Below are 18,443 nucleotides of genomic sequence, written 5' to 3' on the forward strand. Positions count from 1 at the left end.
TAGTTAAAACCACTCGAAGGGTACTTCAAATTCTTTTTGCCCCGTTACATTACATGAACAGAACAGGTAGCAAATTTTGCAGACCCATTTTTCAAGCAATATTTTGTATTTCAGATTGTAATTTCCTGGGAGCGTTCAAATTTTTTTGATCAACAAAACAACAGATCCCTTGGCTTCCTCAATTCATCAAAACAGGGCAGAAAGTAGCAAGATCAACATAACTCAGGACAAAGTTTTTTAAGAACAGATGTAAGAATGATAGTTTAAGCAAAGCTGCTTGTGCATTTGTTGGTAATGACAAGGTTAATAAACAAAGCCGGTAAAGAACATAAAATAGAGAATTTACATATCCGGATACCACTTTGGCTGGTAGTAACACAACACATGATAATATATAATGCCACCATTCCAAAAGCTCGTGGCAGTTGAACCAGAGTGAATGTTAAATAAAAGATCCACTTCCATGGAGAAAACTTAAAATCCTCTGTATCGCTTCGCCCTAAAAAGCTAGACTGATTGATGCAAAAAGTTCTACACAGACTTATCACTTCCATTTCCGGTTTCAGTCATTCTAGCTTCTTCTTTAGCCATTGAGTCACCATAGAGAGTACCCTGATCATCAGCAAGCCCTGTTGTCGAAGCTGGTTGTATTGAATGGTCAAATTTACAAGCAGGTCCAAACTTGCAAATGCCATAGCGCTTGTAGTAGGAGCAAACGCTCTGACCCTGGATTGGAAACACAAATACAATCACAAAAGAGAAAACGAAAATTTAAATTCCAGTTAGTGCTCATGGCTTAGAAAATAAAACCACACAGAAATATCTCTTCTTGCTATACGAACCAACAATACAGCAGCAAATGTATCATTTCCTTTCAGCTTGTGCTTCACTAAGGTTTATTTGCTCAATAGAATCCTCACGAAAATCAATTCTATCTATTTAGTAAGTTCCATTTCTACTGAAAGAGACACCTAACCTTTGTCAAAGGTTAAGTTATATTCTGGAAATTTTTCCAATAAGTTTCTCCAAACATCATGGCGAGGCATCAAAAAAAAAAAAAAAAGAAAAAAAAGAAAAGAGGTAAGCACTTGTACAGGAGGTGATGTTACTTCTGACATTGGTGTTGCATCTAATATATGAGTGGAAATTATTAAGTGCATTCTTGGTTGTTTTGGAAAGCCATGGGCTACTCCTTGATATGCTGTCTATTCTATTTTGTCTCATCAATGGGAAGAACAACAATTTTGAAGCTACTTCAGAAGATTATCTATCCTTCACAAGAAGAAGGCAATAAGGGGAAGGACAAACTTACAGGTCTCAGAGGAAGGCCCTTGTCACTAAGTTCACATGGAGGTGATTTTGATATCTGATTCTTTGGATGATGATATTTGCAGTTAGATTTAAACTTACAGTCCCCAGTTTTCATATAATAACTGCACTCTGGTTGACCAGGACGTTCGGGGAATTCATCAACTGGCATCTGCAGCTGATGAGCATATACATTGGTGTCTGTAGCTGGACTTATAACATATGCTGGAGGTGGATGTAGACTTCTTTCCGGTGGATATAAAGGAGCCTTGGCAAACCGCAAAGGAATTCAATTAATGGGAAAAATAATTTCAATTAATAAAGTATACAATTTATTTAAAGAATGTAATAACTTCCATATTAATAGATATAAAAAATAAAAAACAAGCTCTACTAACATCACAATTATCTTCAACGACTACATCAAAATGGAAAAGAAAAAGGATAAAAAATGTTAATAAACTCTGAACACCATCTTGAACATCTTAAGAAACAATTACAAAATTAATATCAAGAACAGCAAAATGTGAAACCAATGAGAACATTTAATACTTTGATAGCTCTAAATAACAAAAACAAGTAAACAGCACTGCACCAAGGAAGATAACATACCTGATATCCATTCCATTCTGGGCTTTGTGATGGAACCCCTTGAGTTGGTGGAAACATAATTGGCACAAAGGGGGCAGTCTCATTTAGTCCTCTTGGTGAAGACCAAGATGCTACGCTCGGTTGTGACGATTGCTGTAAAGAAGCAGACCCACCATTACTGTATGGAGCATCATTTCCTCCTACAGCTGTAGGATCTGGATGATTAAACCGGCAGTTAGCTCCATACTTGCAGGATCCATTACGCATATAATATGGGCACTCTTTCTCTCCCTATGATGAATGAAACATGTCAGAATCTCCAGTGTACATAGCTAAAAAAAAAAAATAAATCCCTGTGGACGATTAAACAAATATATGTCGAACATTTAATGCACACATAGAAGACATACTGGTCGGATTGGGAGACCCAGAAAGTTTAGGTCCAAAGCAGGGAAAACTGTTGTTTTTGCTGGAAGCACAGGAGGTTTTGCTCTCGAGTGATTGTATCTACAAGCTTTTCCATACTTACAGCCTCCTGTCCTCAAGTAATACTGCAGTAACTCAAGAAAAATTATAGGACAGCAGAAACTGTTATTCATGAGCAATGCATAAAGCCTACACATGAACTATTTGTCTTAAGTTACAAAAGATAAAGCAGTGCCCATGATAAGCACTACCAATTGAGTTGAATAAAATCTATCAAATCAGCAAATCTCAGTTTTCCTATGATGCAAATTAAGTTCAAGGAAATCCTACTCAAAACCATAGCTTGGATCAGGCATTAATCCTTTTTGGTAAGTAAGGCTATGAACCAAAGGGAATTTAGGTCGATCAAAAGGGAAATAAAATGTTTGCACGTGTTGTGAAGCTAAACAAGAAAGGTAGTTGCAAACACTCGACATGCTAATAAATGGAATCTTTTCCTCACGAAAGGTGATGCAGGCCATGCTTTGTGCGGGATTTCCCTATACTTTCACTGACAACAAACAAATCCTTTGGAAAAAGATAATTAATGGTTCAACTCAGAAAAGTCAATTGCCAGAACCAGCAAGCGTTTACTTCATGCATGACAAAGCAGAATGCAGACAAAGAGGTCAAACGCATACTGAAACTGCAAAAAGACCATTAAAAGGAGTAAACATTAAAATGTACGCTTAACTCACAAAATAGCCCCTTTTATATGTAGATTAATAATGCAACATATTTCAAAGATAACCTTGCATTCTGTCTGGCCTGGCCTCTCAGTTGGTTCTTCCCTTTCCTTCACCTTGTCCTTGGTAACCTTATAAAAGTGAGATTTAAAAAGAGAACTTAAAAGTTAGCACAACTTATACAATCAGAAGCTTTCAACAGAGGAGACAAAATTGCCATACGCTTAAAAAAGAAGAAAAAAGAAAACAAAAAACAAATCCCTTGTGCTATCTTAGTAAAATACTTAGACCCAAGAATTACTTTCCATCAACTAGAGCAATTGCACCAGATAATAACTGCACAAGCCACTTTTACCATTAACAATAAAAAGCATACAGCCCAGTCTTTCATAATTATATTTCTTCCAAACTCAGAAAATCCCTCCACAAGAGCACAATAACAACAAAATAAGGCCCATTAAAAGGAAAAATCCCCGCATCTATATAAAAAAGCATAAGCAACACAAACACACATTTTCTCATTCAAAGAACCGAACTTTAAATAACATATAGACAAAACACAAAGAAAAAATGCATATACAGTACCTGGTTTTTTCTTCTAACGGGATGATTAAACTTGCAATTAGATCCAAACTTGCAAGTCCCAGTTTTCATATAATAGGAGCAATCTTCAGCTTCAGGTCTGACCGGATATTGATACCTTCTATTACCATTACTTCCCTCATCCTTCCTCTCCATCTCATCACTGAACTTGTCATCACCATTATCCTCTTTATCGTCCATGTTATGTTCTTCTCCATCATTGCTGTCCGCACTCTTAAAGTCGTCATCTTGGTTCCATTCTATCGAATGTTTGTCCTCTTCATCCTCTTTCAAATGGAGCTGCTTTTCTAGTTGTTCTTGAACTTTCTCCACCACCACCGCTGTCACCTTATCAGGTTTAGTCTCCGCATCCCCGCCGTCTTTCAAATACAGCTTTTTCCTCCCCTCTTTGCGTAGTTCCACAGTCTGATCAGATGGCTTAGTATCTGGATCAGCATTGGAAGCGTATGTGGGCGATTGAAACCCTATAAGAGCGTTTGTACTGACTAAATTGGATGTTTCAGAGAATTCCATTGTGCCTGCACATCTCAATTTTGAAAAACCCTAATTCCAGATGTGAAGTTGAGAGGGACAAGGATAGAATGGTAAAGGACAAATTAGTATTTCGCCAAATCGAATAAAAATTGTAGAAGAAGAGCTGGGAAAAGAAAAAGTATATAAATCCGTCAAATGTATATTTATACGATGTGCGCCTATACGTTTATTTTGTCCAAACGTATATAATTTACACCCTCCTCCAGTAAACTACAAAATTATAAATTTTGCATCTAATTTTATCAATAATCTATAATATCTTGTTTAATTAAATAATACATACTAGTAATTTTTTTTTTAGAAGCATGGTAAATTATTCTTAAAAATAATCAAATTTTAATTTTTTTTTTAAAAAGAATCAAAGCCATAAAGGATGTATTGTTAAAATTGATGATAATAATAATAACGATGATTTTATCATGGAAATTACATTAAAATCGAAATAAAATAAAAAATTTGAAAATTTATTTTCTTTTAAAAAAATAAAAATATATAATTATAATTTATAATAAATAAAAAAATTTGTAGGACAGATGAGTTTCGCTAATGAAGTGGCTTATAATATAAATTATTTAAATTAATAAGTTTGTTTTTTCAACTAAAAATATTTGATCTAACCATTGGGATAAATATTTCCTCTCTCATTTATCTAACTTTATTTCTAAATTATTTACATATTCAACCAAGATCACTTCCATAAATATGTAAAAAGAAAAAAACACAGTGGTTTTTTAAATTAACAGATAGATTCACAATTTATAGAACTGATAAATAGTCTTAATTTCACTATTTCATAGTAAAGAAAAATCTGATTATTTATATAAATATAAATATATATATTTCTTCCTTTTATCTTAAAAATAAATAAAAGCATTTAACAGCAAGACATTTCTTTTCTGCGCGGAAATGAAAAATGATTGATGTTTGATTTCGTAGGCGTCCTAAAAGCAATACAAAGAAGCAGAAGAAGAAGCAACTTTCTAAATTTTATGCTCCATAAAGCACAAACGCAGAAACAAAGGAAAAAAAAAAAAAAAAAAAAGGATGCAATGCACGTGTCTCCCCTTTTGATTTTTCCCTTCTAAAAGATTATTACAGACCATAGTTTGCTCTTCCGTTATGTAGATTGTAGTCATCAAATCTATTTTGCTTTTTCTTCTGAAAGGGAAAGGAAAAGTTGAGCTCAATAAAAGATCTAGCTAAGTTGTAAATCGATCAAAATATTGAAAAAGTAATAAGCTTTTTTGTATCAAATTGTGGTGATTGTGTCTTCTTTCCTCTGAAGGGGAGCTCGACTAGGTTAATTGAAGATTATTCTTTTTCAAGATTCAAGCAATAGGGTCAGCTAGAAGTGAATAAATGGGTCTAATTAAGACCCATGACAAAAGAAGGATAATTAAATGTTAAATCAGAATGACAATTACAGGGATAATGATCTACACCTATCTTTAAACCTAAGCGCTACCCTGTCAATTGAACAATAGTTCCATTAGCAATGTTAAATTGTACATTTCTCAAACTACATCAACCTCTGCTTTTCTTCACCGAATGGCCTGTCTTCCTTTTGTGACGACTGAAATCTGATACAAATCTGAATGTCTGCCCGCAACCTTCCTCTGCACACACGTAAGGACGAGCACCGGTGTGAACCCTGATGTGTTCAGTCCGAGCCCATGCCCATTTGAATGCCATCTTGCAGCCCTTCCAGGGGCACTTAAGGGGGCGGTCATCCAAGTGGACTCTGCGGTGCTGCACTAGATACTTATGTGAGAGGAAAGTCTTTCCACACCCCTTGACTGGACAAATGTTTCTTTTATGCAATGCTAGCTCTTGTTTTGAGCTAAAACTCATGGAGCAACCCTCAATGTCACAATGATATTCTGCATCCTCATCCTTATTTCTCACATTCTTCCGGCTAGTCAGAGGCTTCATAGCTGAAGCATTCTTCACCTTTTTCTTATTGTTTTGCAGCTTCTCTTTTGGCTTTGTTTCAGGATCTTTTGAAGGCTTTGAAGGCCTTTTTCTAAGGCGTGTGCTAGGTCCACCATCTAGCTCCTCTTCAAAATGTGACTCGACCTGTCTGGCATTCCGGAGCTGAGGAGTTTCTTGCTTCATTTGCTTACCTCGTTTGATTGATTGGGAATTCTCTTTCCTTTTTGGCCTAGCAGTCCCTTGTCTCAGTTGCCGAGGAGTTTCTAATTTCATTTTGGGAACAGCCACTGGTTTGGTCTGCTTGCTTCTCAGGATCTTACTCTGCTGCTTATTAGGATTATCCTCCAGCAAGTCATCCGAAACTACATCTTCCCTCTCCATAAATTTGGCTTGCTTGCCTCTAGTAGTCTTACTTGGCTGCCAACAAGTATTGTTCTCCCCCATATCATCTGAAACATCATCTCTCTCAGTATGTGTTGTTTGTTTGCGTTGAGAGGTCTTCCTTGGCTGCCAATATGTATCCTCCTCTGGCAGATCATCAGATACATCCTCCCTGTCAATAAATTTGGCTTGCTTGAATCTAGGAGTCTTATTTGGCTGCCATTTAGCATCATCCTCCTGCATGTGATCTGAGACATCTTCTCTCCGCATAAATTTGGCCTTCTTCCTTCTAGGAATTCTCTTGCGCTTCAGATGAGCATCATCTTCCAGCGAATCATCAGAAACTGCATCTTCACGCTCAAAAAATTTGGTGCTTCTGCTTCTAGGGACTCTTTGCCGCTGAATACTGTCCTCAAAGGAATCATCTGAACCAGCACCAGCAAATTTGGCTTGGTTGCTTCTGAGAATCCTCGTGCACTTCTGATGAGTATTTTCCTCTTGTAGTTCATCAGATACCTCACCTTCCATGTCCATAAATTTGGCTCGTCGGCTATGGGATGCTGCATGCTGCTGATAGGTACTTTCTTCCAGCATATCATCTGAAACTTCATCTTCCCTCTCAATATATTTGGTGTGGCTTCCCCTAAAACTCCCTCTGTTCTGCTGAAGAGAACTATTTTCCACTGAATCATCTGAAATTGCATCTTCCTTATCAATATATGGGCCTTGTTGGCCTCTGTGAGCCCTCCCTGGTGTCCTGTGAGAACTCTCATCAAGTGAATTATCTGAAACTGTGTCTTCCCTGTCAAAATACTTGGCCATTCTGCTTCTAGGAAGCCTCCCATGCCATTCATGAACTTCAGCTTCCAGCGAATCATCTGAAATTTCATTTTTCCTCTCAACATATTTCACTTGCTTACTCCTAGTTCTAGGATTTCTGCTATGTTGCTTTTTAGAATTATTCTCCACAGAAGCATAAGAAACATCATTTTCGCTCTCAATAGACTTGGCCTGTTTACTTCTAAGAATTCTTTTATGATGCTGATGAGAGTTGCCCATAAATGAATCATCAGAAACTGCATTGTCCCCATCAAAAGATTTAGCCTGTTTGCTTCTATGAATTCGGTCAGGCTGCTGATGAGAATTATCTTCCAATAAATTATATGAAACATCTCTCTCAATTCGCATAGTTTGCTTCCTACTATAAACTCTTGTTTGCTGCTTATGAGAAACATCCCCTTCTGGATCATCTGAAGCTGCACCTTCTATGTCAGGACATCTCACTTTCCTAAGTGGCCCACTCGCAGCTGTTATTTTCCTCTTCCTCCCAGATTTTCTAGCAGCTGATGTGGTTTCAATTTTGTGGATATATTGTGGTTTTCTATCAAGCTTCTCATCTGGCATTGTCAAACATCTGAAGCTTCTTTCTGGTTCCTGTTCTTGATCTTGATCCTCAGAATCCCGTTTTGCTAGGAAAGGATGAACTTGATTAGACATCCAAACTTTCCCACACCATCTCCCTGCCACAACTTTTCTCTGCTTCACAGTCCTCCTTCCATAAACATTTAACTTTGTAGGCGAGCTAGTTGGAGAGCTACGACCAAAAGCATTGTATATTACAGAATTGTATGGCATCTGCTTACTGTAAAGAGGGGACCGGCTAAGATTGGCACTATAAAAAAGATTGATCCCCAACTTTACAGCCCAGTCCCCATTCCCCGGTATGGCTTCCTCACTATCCAAAGCAGACTGGATATTCTCCTCATCCTCTTTGGTGGCGTCCCTGAAAGTAATATCATTCCAGACACAATCAATTCCCAGTTCTTCTGACACTAATCTTGCCGCAGCTTCTATCCTGCGATACTCTGCAAATGAATACATAGAAATTACAAAGAAGCAGATAAACCATAACATAAATAACATGTGAGAAGCCTAGAACACAACCATGGATGTATAGATCTGCCAGAAAACTGTTTCGTAGAAATTCCAAAGTTTTTGTATTGATTATAATCATGATTATGGTTTACCAGACTTTGTTGAGTAATTTAATAAGAGCTTTCACTGCAGAAGGCTAGCTCATGGAGCTCTTTTCTTTATAATGTTAATAAGTATAAACTCAGTGTTTCCAATCACGACCGACGACAACTAAGCATTTATAAAATCAGAAATTCCTCTTAATCCACAGTAAAATGGCGCCTTCTAAATGAAACACTCTCCATTACACGCCATTCTCCCTTCAAAGAAATAATTTTCAGTGTAAACAAAATGTGGAGCCAGAAAACCAAAAGTGGAAAGCACATTCCTCTTGTACAATTCAATTGAAGTTTATGGGAACTAAGTGTAACATGCAATTCACCATATGGTAAATCCCTGAAGTCTAAACCATGGAGAGAAGACGTGACAGTAATACAGAGAACTAATGTAGATTCACTTGAAAAAGAAAAAACAAGTGCAATATCCCTACACAAGTGGGAAAACTTCATTAAATCAACATATTATTGGGTGTGCATTTACCACACTCAATTATCTAACAACTAAGATCATACATGCATAATCCAATGTCAATGCTGCATAAATTCTGCATTGATTTTGGCCATTGAAAAGCATTAGTGATCCTCCTGCATCAATTAGGAAAGAGAATATGGAAAAAACAGGGAGAAAAAGTAGAAAGGCAGTCATTGTTGAGGTAGATCGTATTACAATATACCTGGATGACAGAGTAGCAATATATGCACTCCTCCAATTGGACGAAATTGCTGCTCCACTTCTACAGCATGGTCAAGACAGAAGACATGCATACGAGAAGAATCTTCATCAGATCTTTGAGCAAATGATGTATCTGTATTCTCTCTTGGAGCAACTCTGCCAAACTTTGCTTTTTCAGTATCATGGACAGCTGGTGAACAATTTGAAGTTCTGCGTGGCATTGATATTGGATCTCTAAATGTATGCTCCAAACCATTTGGTTCCATAGAAGCAAGATTATCAGTTTCAAACTCAATGGAACAGTCTAGAGTTTTATCACTTCTGACCTCAAAATTGGCTGGTCTAAACCCATGTCCATTTTCTACATGGCCTTCCACAGTTGGAGGAACTTTATCTCCACAATCGAGTCTTGATGAAGATAGATTATGACTGACAGTTCCACCATGATGACACTCTTGCTTGAAAGAAGACAAAGCAGAATTCCTATAGTGATATTTACTTTCTAATGAACAGTTTGTCTTGTTAATTTCATCTGCATGGTCTGATACATCTGGTTCAACCTGGTCTTCCTCCGAGTCAGATGAATTTCCATAATTCAAAGCTAACAGGTGAAGAGCAGAAGAGTCTCTCTCTGTTTTGGCATTGGAAGCCACTTTATTTTGATCTATCTGAATTTGATAATTAATAGACTGAACAGGGACATCATATAAACCATCTACAATATTCTTTTCCGCCAATTCTGTATTTTCAGAAAGAAAAAAAAGCGTTTAAAACGACAATCTCAAATAAGAAAAGCAGAACATAGTAAGAGAATGTACATAATTAAAAAAGAAGGGACAACAGTACTTTCAAAAAAGAGAGAGAGAGAGAGAGACAGACAGACAGACAGATGGATTAAAGCCTTTGTATATTTTAGTGACCATAAAAGCTGCAGGTCAAATTGAAAGTTTAGCAGCTCCAAGAACTGATTACATATGAGAATGAGTTTAGATAGCACAAAATATATTCTGTTGTATATATTCTTGTATCAATAATCCCCAGGTTGAAATAAAATCCATACTGATAAACTCATGTCAAGTCATCCAATCCTAATCTACATGAACAAAAAAAAAAAAAAAGTAATACTGCATGAACACCAGCCTTTCAAATAGGCCAACTACATAATGCATGCATAAGAATATCAACATAAAAGAAAAATGTGATCTTTAATGCAGCATCTAGTTTTACAAAGGGATGAGAAAGCACTAAAAAATAGACAAGGGAATTCAACCTGCCCAGACACCTCATTCCTAACTTTCAATATCAATTCTTAACCAGTGGGATTCAATATTAGCACACTGCTTTTTAAGGGTTAATATCAGCCAATTCAATAAAAATCCTACCAAATACATTCATGTGGCAAATCTAGTAAGCATGGTTCAGCTAAATATGGTTATTGTCAGAATATAAATAGAAAACACTTGACTTTGATCTATATGTGATATAATATTATCATGCAATAAAGGCAAGACAACATCAAATGAAGACCATTTAAAACATACTAGTAGAGGAATTCTGCTCAGAAGTGTTTGTGTCTCCACCAGCAATAGAGAGCCCACCATTAGTCACAGCAGAACCAACAACCCAATCATTAAAGAAGCTACAATCAGCAGACATGAGGTATCTAGCAGCTGCTTCTCTTGGTTGAATTACAGCAACGCAATCAAAGCTCAAAATTCCACAAGTAACACATGAAAACAGTCGCTGATCAGACAACTTGTCACCATGAACAGCAAACCCATTTTCAATGCCTGTGTCCATAGTATGTGCCTTGTCATTTCCATTCAACGAGGAAAACCTATTTCTTTCAGACAAAGGAGAAAACTTATCTTTAACCGAGAAAAGGCCTTTTACTTGATTAATTCCATTGTTCCTTTGTAGCATGATTTCATCAGGAACAGAACTTTTTGAGGATTGCATGATCCCCTTGCTTCTGCATAACCCAAGTGAGGAGCTCATTCTTAACTGAGATCCAACGCGTAAATTTGAACAAACTGAAATGTCTGAAGAACTTCGAGGAAGAATCACAATAGAAGATTCTTTTCCAAGAATATGAAGCAGATCATTATTATGAAGTGCATTCTTTACAAATTGTTCTTTAACCAGAGTTTCTCCTTCACCCCTTTGTTTATCTTTTAGCCTAGAACTCCGAGGTTTAGCATTGTTGTTATCAGGTACTCTGCCAAAAAAAGATTAAAAGAAAAAAAAGGATGGCTTATAATTACAGCAGCTAATTCTACATGGACAACATCAAATACCCGTACCATCAAAGCAGAGTTCACCAAGGATCTATTTTTCAGTTTATGCATAAAAATACGGCTGAAATGACAAGTTAGAAAGGGAGCACTGATGACAATAGTCTATCCTATCACATGAAAGCAAATTTCCCATGAATGTGAAATGAATTAGTTTTCCCATGAAAATCTTCCCAGAAGCAATGTAATTGACTACTTCAACCTCAATTAAAAATTAACAAACATTATCTTTTACGTTTCAATTTTTCAGGAACTTCAAAAGTTTCAGTTTGAATAATCCAATCTGAAAAGGCAGAATCCCTGGGAAAGACTATTAAGGAAGTTACTGAACATAATAACATTGCTAGTTCAGCAGCCAAAAGGAAAGTTGCAATTCTCAATAAAGCATACCTCGTACATAGTTCTAGTGCAAGATCATAAAGTAACTGGAAATGGGACACCATTGGAGGATAATTAATTGAAGCTCTTCGAATAGCTGCATCTTTAGCAACCCTTAACCATTCAGGAGTAGCAATATTAGCTGCCTCCCCACAATTAAACCCTAAATGTCAAAAATCATGAATGAAAACAGCATCAAAATTAATCAGTAGGAATGATGCCAATTAGAAGAGAACGAAGAAGAAGGAATCATTTTACCAATACATGAACACTAGGCTGAAAAACAAAGGTTCTTACCATGACTGAACCCTGAATGATAAGCTCTTGGGAAAGTGACAACAAATTCCCCAGCATTTTGCACTAACCTGATTCAGAGCATTTAGAATATTAGATGAACTCCAATGCATATTGAAAAGATAGCCATTTACTAACTGTGACTATTCTAAGATAATTTCCAGTGTAATTGACAGCTTCCTGTTTGCGAAGGGAAGAGAAAAGGTGTTATGAACTTTTAGGTCTAACTAGGCCCCTGTCAAATGACTATTTCTCTTTCAGCCAATTGTTGTACAGTGACACAAGTTCCACCAAATACAGCTTCATAAACCCCAAAGGTCATCATAAACAAGTTCCCAACAGAGTGAAATATAAGCAAGTTACCAAAAAGAAAAAGGAGAATACTGAAGAGCATAACAGGACAGAAATGAAGAGGTCACCTGCAGCATGGCACACCAGCACTAATAAATACTTCGGGTGACATGACAGTGGTTTTCTCTCCAAGAACTTGAAATGTTACTGCAATGAAAGTAACAAATAGTTAATTTGGAATTATCAATAAGACTATAAGCAAAGTCAACTATCGTTCTATGAATTTTCAAAACTTAGTAGTTTTTCAGTTAAACCAGAACATCACTCCATGTAACCTTTATTTATAAAATAAAAATAAAAAAAAGAAGAGGCAACCCAAAAGAACAGTCAAAAAGCCAATAGACAAGCAATTGTCTCATCAAGTCATAGTTATTAATATCCCCACCCAGATTGTAGGATCACACAATCCTACAATTCAAATTTAGTTAATCAATTCAGATCTCATGTGGAATCCTTCCTTTGGTAGAATTATTGTAGGATCATTACGATTGTGTAGATTCATATAAGACCATTTCAATATTAGGATCCCAAGTAGGACCTACCAAATTTGCCAAATACTAAAAACAATGTCATTTTACTACTGGTTGAAGATTCAATTATTTCAAATACTAAAACCAAATATCTAAGGCCATTAAACAAGTCAACAATAACTAAGTCTTAGTTCAAACTAGTTGGGGTCGTTTATATGAATACTTTGTAACCAATATCCGAATTGTAAAGATTAAAAGCAAAGTAAAATAGGGGAAAATATTGAAATATTGTGGGAAAAAAATTAAAGTAATTTTTTTCTTAAAATTAATTTGATGTGTTAATAAATAAAGCAAGGCACAAGACAACTAACAACTAAATAGAGTTTGCTATATGAATCTTCTGTCTACATTCTATTTTGTTCGTAACTAGATCCTCACTAATATCAAAAGACTGAAGATCCTTCTCGACAACTTCTTTCCATGTGGTTCAAGTCTGCTTTTTCTCCTTTTAGCACCCTTTACTACTAACGTACTACATTTATGAACTGGGGGCATGTGAGGTTCTACGCAACACATGGTTGTGCCATTCAAACCTCCTCCTCTCATTTTATTTCTAACTTCAGCTACGTGCACCTTTTGTCAAATATGGTCATTCCTAATCTTATCCAACCTTATGTGACCATACATCTACCTTAGCATCCGCACTTCTTCAACATTCACTTTATGAACATGTTGGGCATTCAATGCCCAACATTCACTTCCATCAAACATTGTCGGTCTTGCAACTGTTTGTAGAACTTACCTTTCACCTTATTAGATATCTTCCTATCATAAAGTACACCTATTGCACTCCTTTATTTTTCATCCATACTACTTGAGTTCTATGAGTAAAATCTTATTGAACAAGTCCGTAGAGGTTATTAGAGGTTATTAATAATAAAATGTAATTTTCCATCTGTTTGCTCCATTTTTTAAAAAAAAAACTTTAACAAGCAAATTCTAAAGGAAAAAAATGATGAAAATAAAATAATGGCAAGAAAATTAGATTTTAATTATCCAAATTGAGGCAAAGATTATGCAGAAACTTTTTATAACTTTTTATCTTTCCATCTCCATAGACACTAATAATGTTAATGAGACCATTATTGTTGTATATCTAAGAAAGGTGTTGGTTTGATGATGTATGGAGAGACATAATCTTTAACTTTGGATTACGAAATTTTGTAGTGTGAAATATATTTACATTGTTTAATAGAGTAATAAAAGTGGTAGATGGACATTTTTATATTGCTAGTATAAGCAACTTATGATCAAAATTACAGGATAACATTTGATAATAAAGGCTTATGATAATGAATATTTAATATTTTAATTTTTTTTATTTATAATTTGTAGGATCTTATGATTCTTGATCTGATCCTATAAATGCCCCAACAATTCAATGTAGGATCCAATTTTATCAATCTTGTATTAAGTGATTAGCAGCCACAGAGAAGTGTCCTCTAGTTGTAACATGAATTCCATGTCTTCTAGGAGAAATAATGAAGGAAAATGTTTTTTGAATCGCAAGAAATAGATAAGAAAAAAACAGCTACTACTGCCTTCATTTTACAATAAGAGAATCTATTCTAATAATGAAACTGAGGAGGTAAAAGAAAGCTAGACACCTGCCCTGACGTTCAAATACGGTTGCAGGGATGATCCAAAAACTCTGAAGAAACTAAGCAGGAATTGAATGGTGGGAGAAAGAAACTAGAACTAAAGTTCTTGTTTGCAAAATCAAAACTTTATTACAAATTCCATCAAGAATGCCTGTTTTACTTTTCTGAATCTTCTTGATTAGTACTTTATAATCATCCAAGCTTCAATCTCCATTAAAAATCAAGTGACAACCTCATTGCCAAAGCAGCTATTAAGAGTTACAACTAAGATACATACAATCAACTAGGTGGATAAAGGTTAATATAGAAAGCACTAACATTTGAACAACTAATCATTCAGCAAGAAATCCTGTGCTATGTCCAAAGTCCTCCTAAAGTATGCTGAAGACATCTACAAATACAATGCTCCATGTTTAAAGCACAAGAGACCTACAGTTCTCATAAACTAGCTGAATCACACAAGAACACTCAATTGTTGCCATTGTCATAACTTACACTGTTCAATAGCTAAGCTTAGTAAGTTTTCGTGCTCACTAAAAGCATTTTCAAGTCTCAACATCTTTGAGATCATACCATTATTCCATCTAGCATATTAATTAAGCAATGCTACTAAATGCTTTTGACAATGCTACTCAACATTAGCACATAGTGGACACAAATAGACCTGAAAACAGGAAAGCCAAATTCTAATTTGTTCTCTCGCGTAATTTAGTACAAGGAACTTACCAAGCGGATTTGTCTCTCCTCCATATCCATGAACCCGAACCACCTCCTCAAAAGCCACTGCAGCCTCTCTCGGTACACCATACCAAGTCTTCCCTGCCCCCATATGCAAGTAATTCAAGCTATGCAAATCGTGATCCTCCACATGCCAAGCGAACCAACTAAACAACATCGCTACATACACCATAGGTGAAGTAACCCCTGGTATCTCTTCCTTCATAAACCTCAACAATGACCCTTTTGACCTTGAAACTCCCCTCATATTCCACTCCGTTTCCCCCACAGTAACCCCCTCCCCTAGCTCCTTACCTCCAGTCTTCTTATGTGAGAAAGCAGAGCCCGGCATGTCGTTTGCATACTCAACAGAGAAAGGCTTATCGACAGTAGCTTTCCAGTATAGGGTTTCGATCTCTAGAGGAGAAAGAGCACCCTTCTTAGAGCCTTTCTTAAGGTAGCTTTTCTCAAATGATTTGGCTTTAGTTTCGAATTCTTGAAAAGTATAGTTTTCCCCACTCTGCCACACGGGCTTCTGCACCGGACGGGGCTTTCGCGGGCAGAACCCGATCTGCTGCTGACGGGTAGTGAATGTGGGTGGGGATTTGGAGTTGGGGGAGCCAGCACGAGCTGCGAGAGAGCGGTTGAGGTTAGAAATTGCAGCTTTCTTAGGAGCTGCAACAACAGGGGGCACGATTTTGCAAATACCATACTTGGCAGCTTCTTTCTCGATTTTAAAAATGTAGGCAATTGGATCTTGAAATTCTGCTGGAGTAGGATGGTACTCTGGTGCTAATGGTAGGTTTTTTAGCCATTGAAACACTTCTGGTTGTTGTGATGTTGGCTCAGAGACCAACCCAGCAGAAGCTGCCATGAAAAAACAGAGAGAAGGTGAGAAATTGGTAACGGCAGTTTTGGATTTGTGGGTTTCTTTCTCATACAAAGTCCATTGTGGACTGAGAAGAGAGAGAAACAGAGGAGGAAGAGAAGGTAATCAGATTCTTTGCTTCATTTGCCTTTTTTATTTATATATAATTTATGTATATGTTTGATAGGTTTGGGGGCTTTTTGTCTTTGTCGTTGGGTTATTTTTTTTGGGTTTGCTCTGTTTATTACAGAGTGGTTAAGTTAAACTGCAGAGGGGCAGAGTATCTCCATGAGGCAAGTGAAGGAGCAGAGTAAGTGAATTAGTGGGGTTTTATCGTGGGTTTGGAATAATTCTGTAAATGACACCTTTTTTATTGTTATTTACAGTTTCTGCCAGTTATTTTTATTGTTACTATGAATTTCCACCCCAAAATTTAGAATCCTTTTACCTATTATAAATTTGACCCTTATAGATATTAAGCATAAATCAAACGAATACCATTGATGTGCTTTTTACAAATAATGTTAAAAGGTCATATCTTTAGACTCACGAGGAATAACTCAAGTCAACATTTGAGTTTAGCAAATAATTTCTATAAAATTTAAGTTTCAATCCGTATAAAAAACACTTATCAAGAGAGTGAAAATTAATGAAAACAGAAACTGATATTATTATAAACAACTCAGAAATAAAAAGCAAATCAAAATCAATTCAGAAGAAATCAACTAATTATCCACCACATACGAGGATTGAAATTCTTTTCTTTCAAATTTTTATTAAAGTCTTCAGAATGCTTACTACTCGATGGGTCTCGCATTTTCAAATTTTAGAGTCGAAAAATTTTATAAATTAATTAATTAAAGCTTAACGCTTAAATTTTTTTATACAAATAGGTTGAAATTTGTTTTAATACACTGAAACAGTGGTGAATCACATTGTAAAAAGAGAGGTCGATCTACCTTTTTAAAATTTTTTTAATATATATATATCTAAATTAATTCATAAAGTTTATTTTATTTACGTATTTGATCCTTTTCTTTCGAAAAATTATATATTAACCCCAAAAAATATTTTTAGAGCCATTACTGCGCCAAAATCAAACCTATACATAGTACTTTGAGTAATCTCGAGAAAACACTCTACATGAATCGGATGCACTTAAAAATATTATAGTAAAGTAATTAAAATTTATTTAATAAAAAATATTGCTGGCGACTCTTTTCTTAGTGCTTTGTCTAGCTTTTTTTATGCTCATACGACCCATCAACTAGTTGAGACAGTAGCTCTCCGTTAATATTTGGTATGGTTACAGGAAAATCTCCATTCACATGGATGTTTCTATTTAGACTATCAAAGTAATTTTTTTGCTTTAAACTCTAGTAATTTTGATTTATCTAAATTTGATTTGGTTACTTAGGGTTGTAAAATGTTATTAGCTTTTAGGCCAATTGTGACTATTAGATAGATTCAAAGACAAGCTAACACATGGGTTCACATCTTAACTAGAACTTTCTATTTACATACTCGTCTTCAATGATAAACGTCGGTTCATACTGTTTATTACCCTTTTATGAGTATTAATGCAAGTTTTTTTATTTGCTTTCAAAAAAAATTATATTGTTGGTGGAATTTAATTTAAACGACTGCAAAAGACAGATCATCCTCTGCAATTGGCCAAAGCTGGCCTGAATTTTCCATTTCGGGATAAGTGGCAAAGAATTGGGATGCAAAATCAGATTATCATTTTGCATATCTGCCCTTATCTTTCTGTATTTAAGACATTTTACCCGTATATTATTCCCGTTTTGCCTTTTTTTTTTATTTTTTTTAATTTAATTTCCTTTCCTCGGCAAATTTTACCAATCTTCTTCCGATTTGACTCGGACCGCGGTCAATCAGAGTCCACAAGTAGACCCAGCCAAAGCGTGACATGTCAAATGACAGTAATTAAATGTCAACAGCCGCAAGAAAAGAAGATAAACCCCAAATAAATACAGAGAAGGGCGTGTCCTGTTTTGATTGGCTGTCAGAGCGACTGTGGTGGGCCATAGAATCGTTTGGCACTGTAATTGGCCCGTTGTACTAAAACAGCGTCGTACTGCGCAGTACAAGGCATGAGCTTTACCTGCTCTAATTGCGATTGAGGATTTTGCAGATATTGATAAATTTTGGTTCCATATACGAACAATTAAGGTGTCAACCCT

At 35.9% G+C, this 18,443-nt stretch overlaps 2 protein-coding genes across 2 annotated transcripts; both read right to left on the reverse strand.

Annotated features, from left to right (window-relative positions):
- Positions 1-367: 367 nt before the first annotated feature.
- LOC105640259 (zinc finger CCCH domain-containing protein 67) lies at positions 368-4,280 on the reverse strand. The gene is made up of 6 exons (XM_089715599.1): positions 3,636-4,280; positions 3,116-3,181; positions 2,310-2,450; positions 1,921-2,190; positions 1,313-1,576; positions 368-726 (listed from the first exon to the last, which is right to left on the reverse strand). The coding sequence occupies exons 1-6, from the start codon at positions 4,164-4,166 to the stop codon at positions 532-534; spliced, it is 1,467 nt and encodes a 488-aa protein (XP_089571725.1). The 5' UTR covers positions 4,167-4,280; the 3' UTR covers positions 368-531.
- A 1,259-nt stretch (positions 4,281-5,539) lies between these two features.
- Positions 5,540-16,491, reverse strand: REF6 (relative of early flowering 6). Its single transcript, XM_012224531.4, has 7 exons — positions 15,381-16,491; positions 12,592-12,670; positions 12,176-12,243; positions 11,891-12,041; positions 10,748-11,424; positions 9,208-9,945; positions 5,540-8,365 (listed from the first exon to the last, which is right to left on the reverse strand). The coding sequence occupies exons 1-7, from the start codon at positions 16,243-16,245 to the stop codon at positions 5,712-5,714; spliced, it is 5,232 nt and encodes a 1,743-aa protein (XP_012079921.1). The 5' UTR covers positions 16,246-16,491; the 3' UTR covers positions 5,540-5,711.
- Positions 16,492-18,443: the final 1,952 nt, after the last annotated feature.

This window comes from Jatropha curcas, chromosome 10 (assembly GCF_041381405.1).
Source record: "Jatropha curcas cultivar XTBG-Jc1 chromosome 10, XTBG_Jcur_1.0, whole genome shotgun sequence".
In the NCBI taxonomy this organism is placed as follows: Eukaryota; Viridiplantae; Streptophyta; class Magnoliopsida; order Malpighiales; family Euphorbiaceae; genus Jatropha; species Jatropha curcas.

Coding starts and splice junctions, on each gene's coding strand:
- LOC105640259 (XM_089715599.1), bottom strand. CDS start 4,166: ATGGAATTCTCTGAAACATCCAATTTAGTCAGTACAAACGCTCTTATA. Junction 3,182..3,635: donor CCGTTAGAAGAAAAAACCAG/GTACTGTATATG, acceptor CACTTTTATAAG/GTTACCAAGGACAAGGTGAA. Junction 727..1,312: donor AGGGCCTTCCTCTGAGACCT/GTAAGTTTGTCC, acceptor TTTCCAATCCAG/GGTCAGAGCGTTTGCTCCTA.
- REF6 (XM_012224531.4), bottom strand. CDS start 16,245: ATGGCAGCTTCTGCTGGGTTGGTCTCTGAGCCAACATCACAACAACCA. Junction 12,244..12,591: donor GCTGGTGTGCCATGCTGCAG/GTGACCTCTTCA, acceptor GCTCTGAATCAG/GTTAGTGCAAAATGCTGGGG. Junction 11,425..11,890: donor GCACTAGAACTATGTACGAG/GTATGCTTTATT, acceptor TTTTTTTGGCAG/AGTACCTGATAACAACAATG.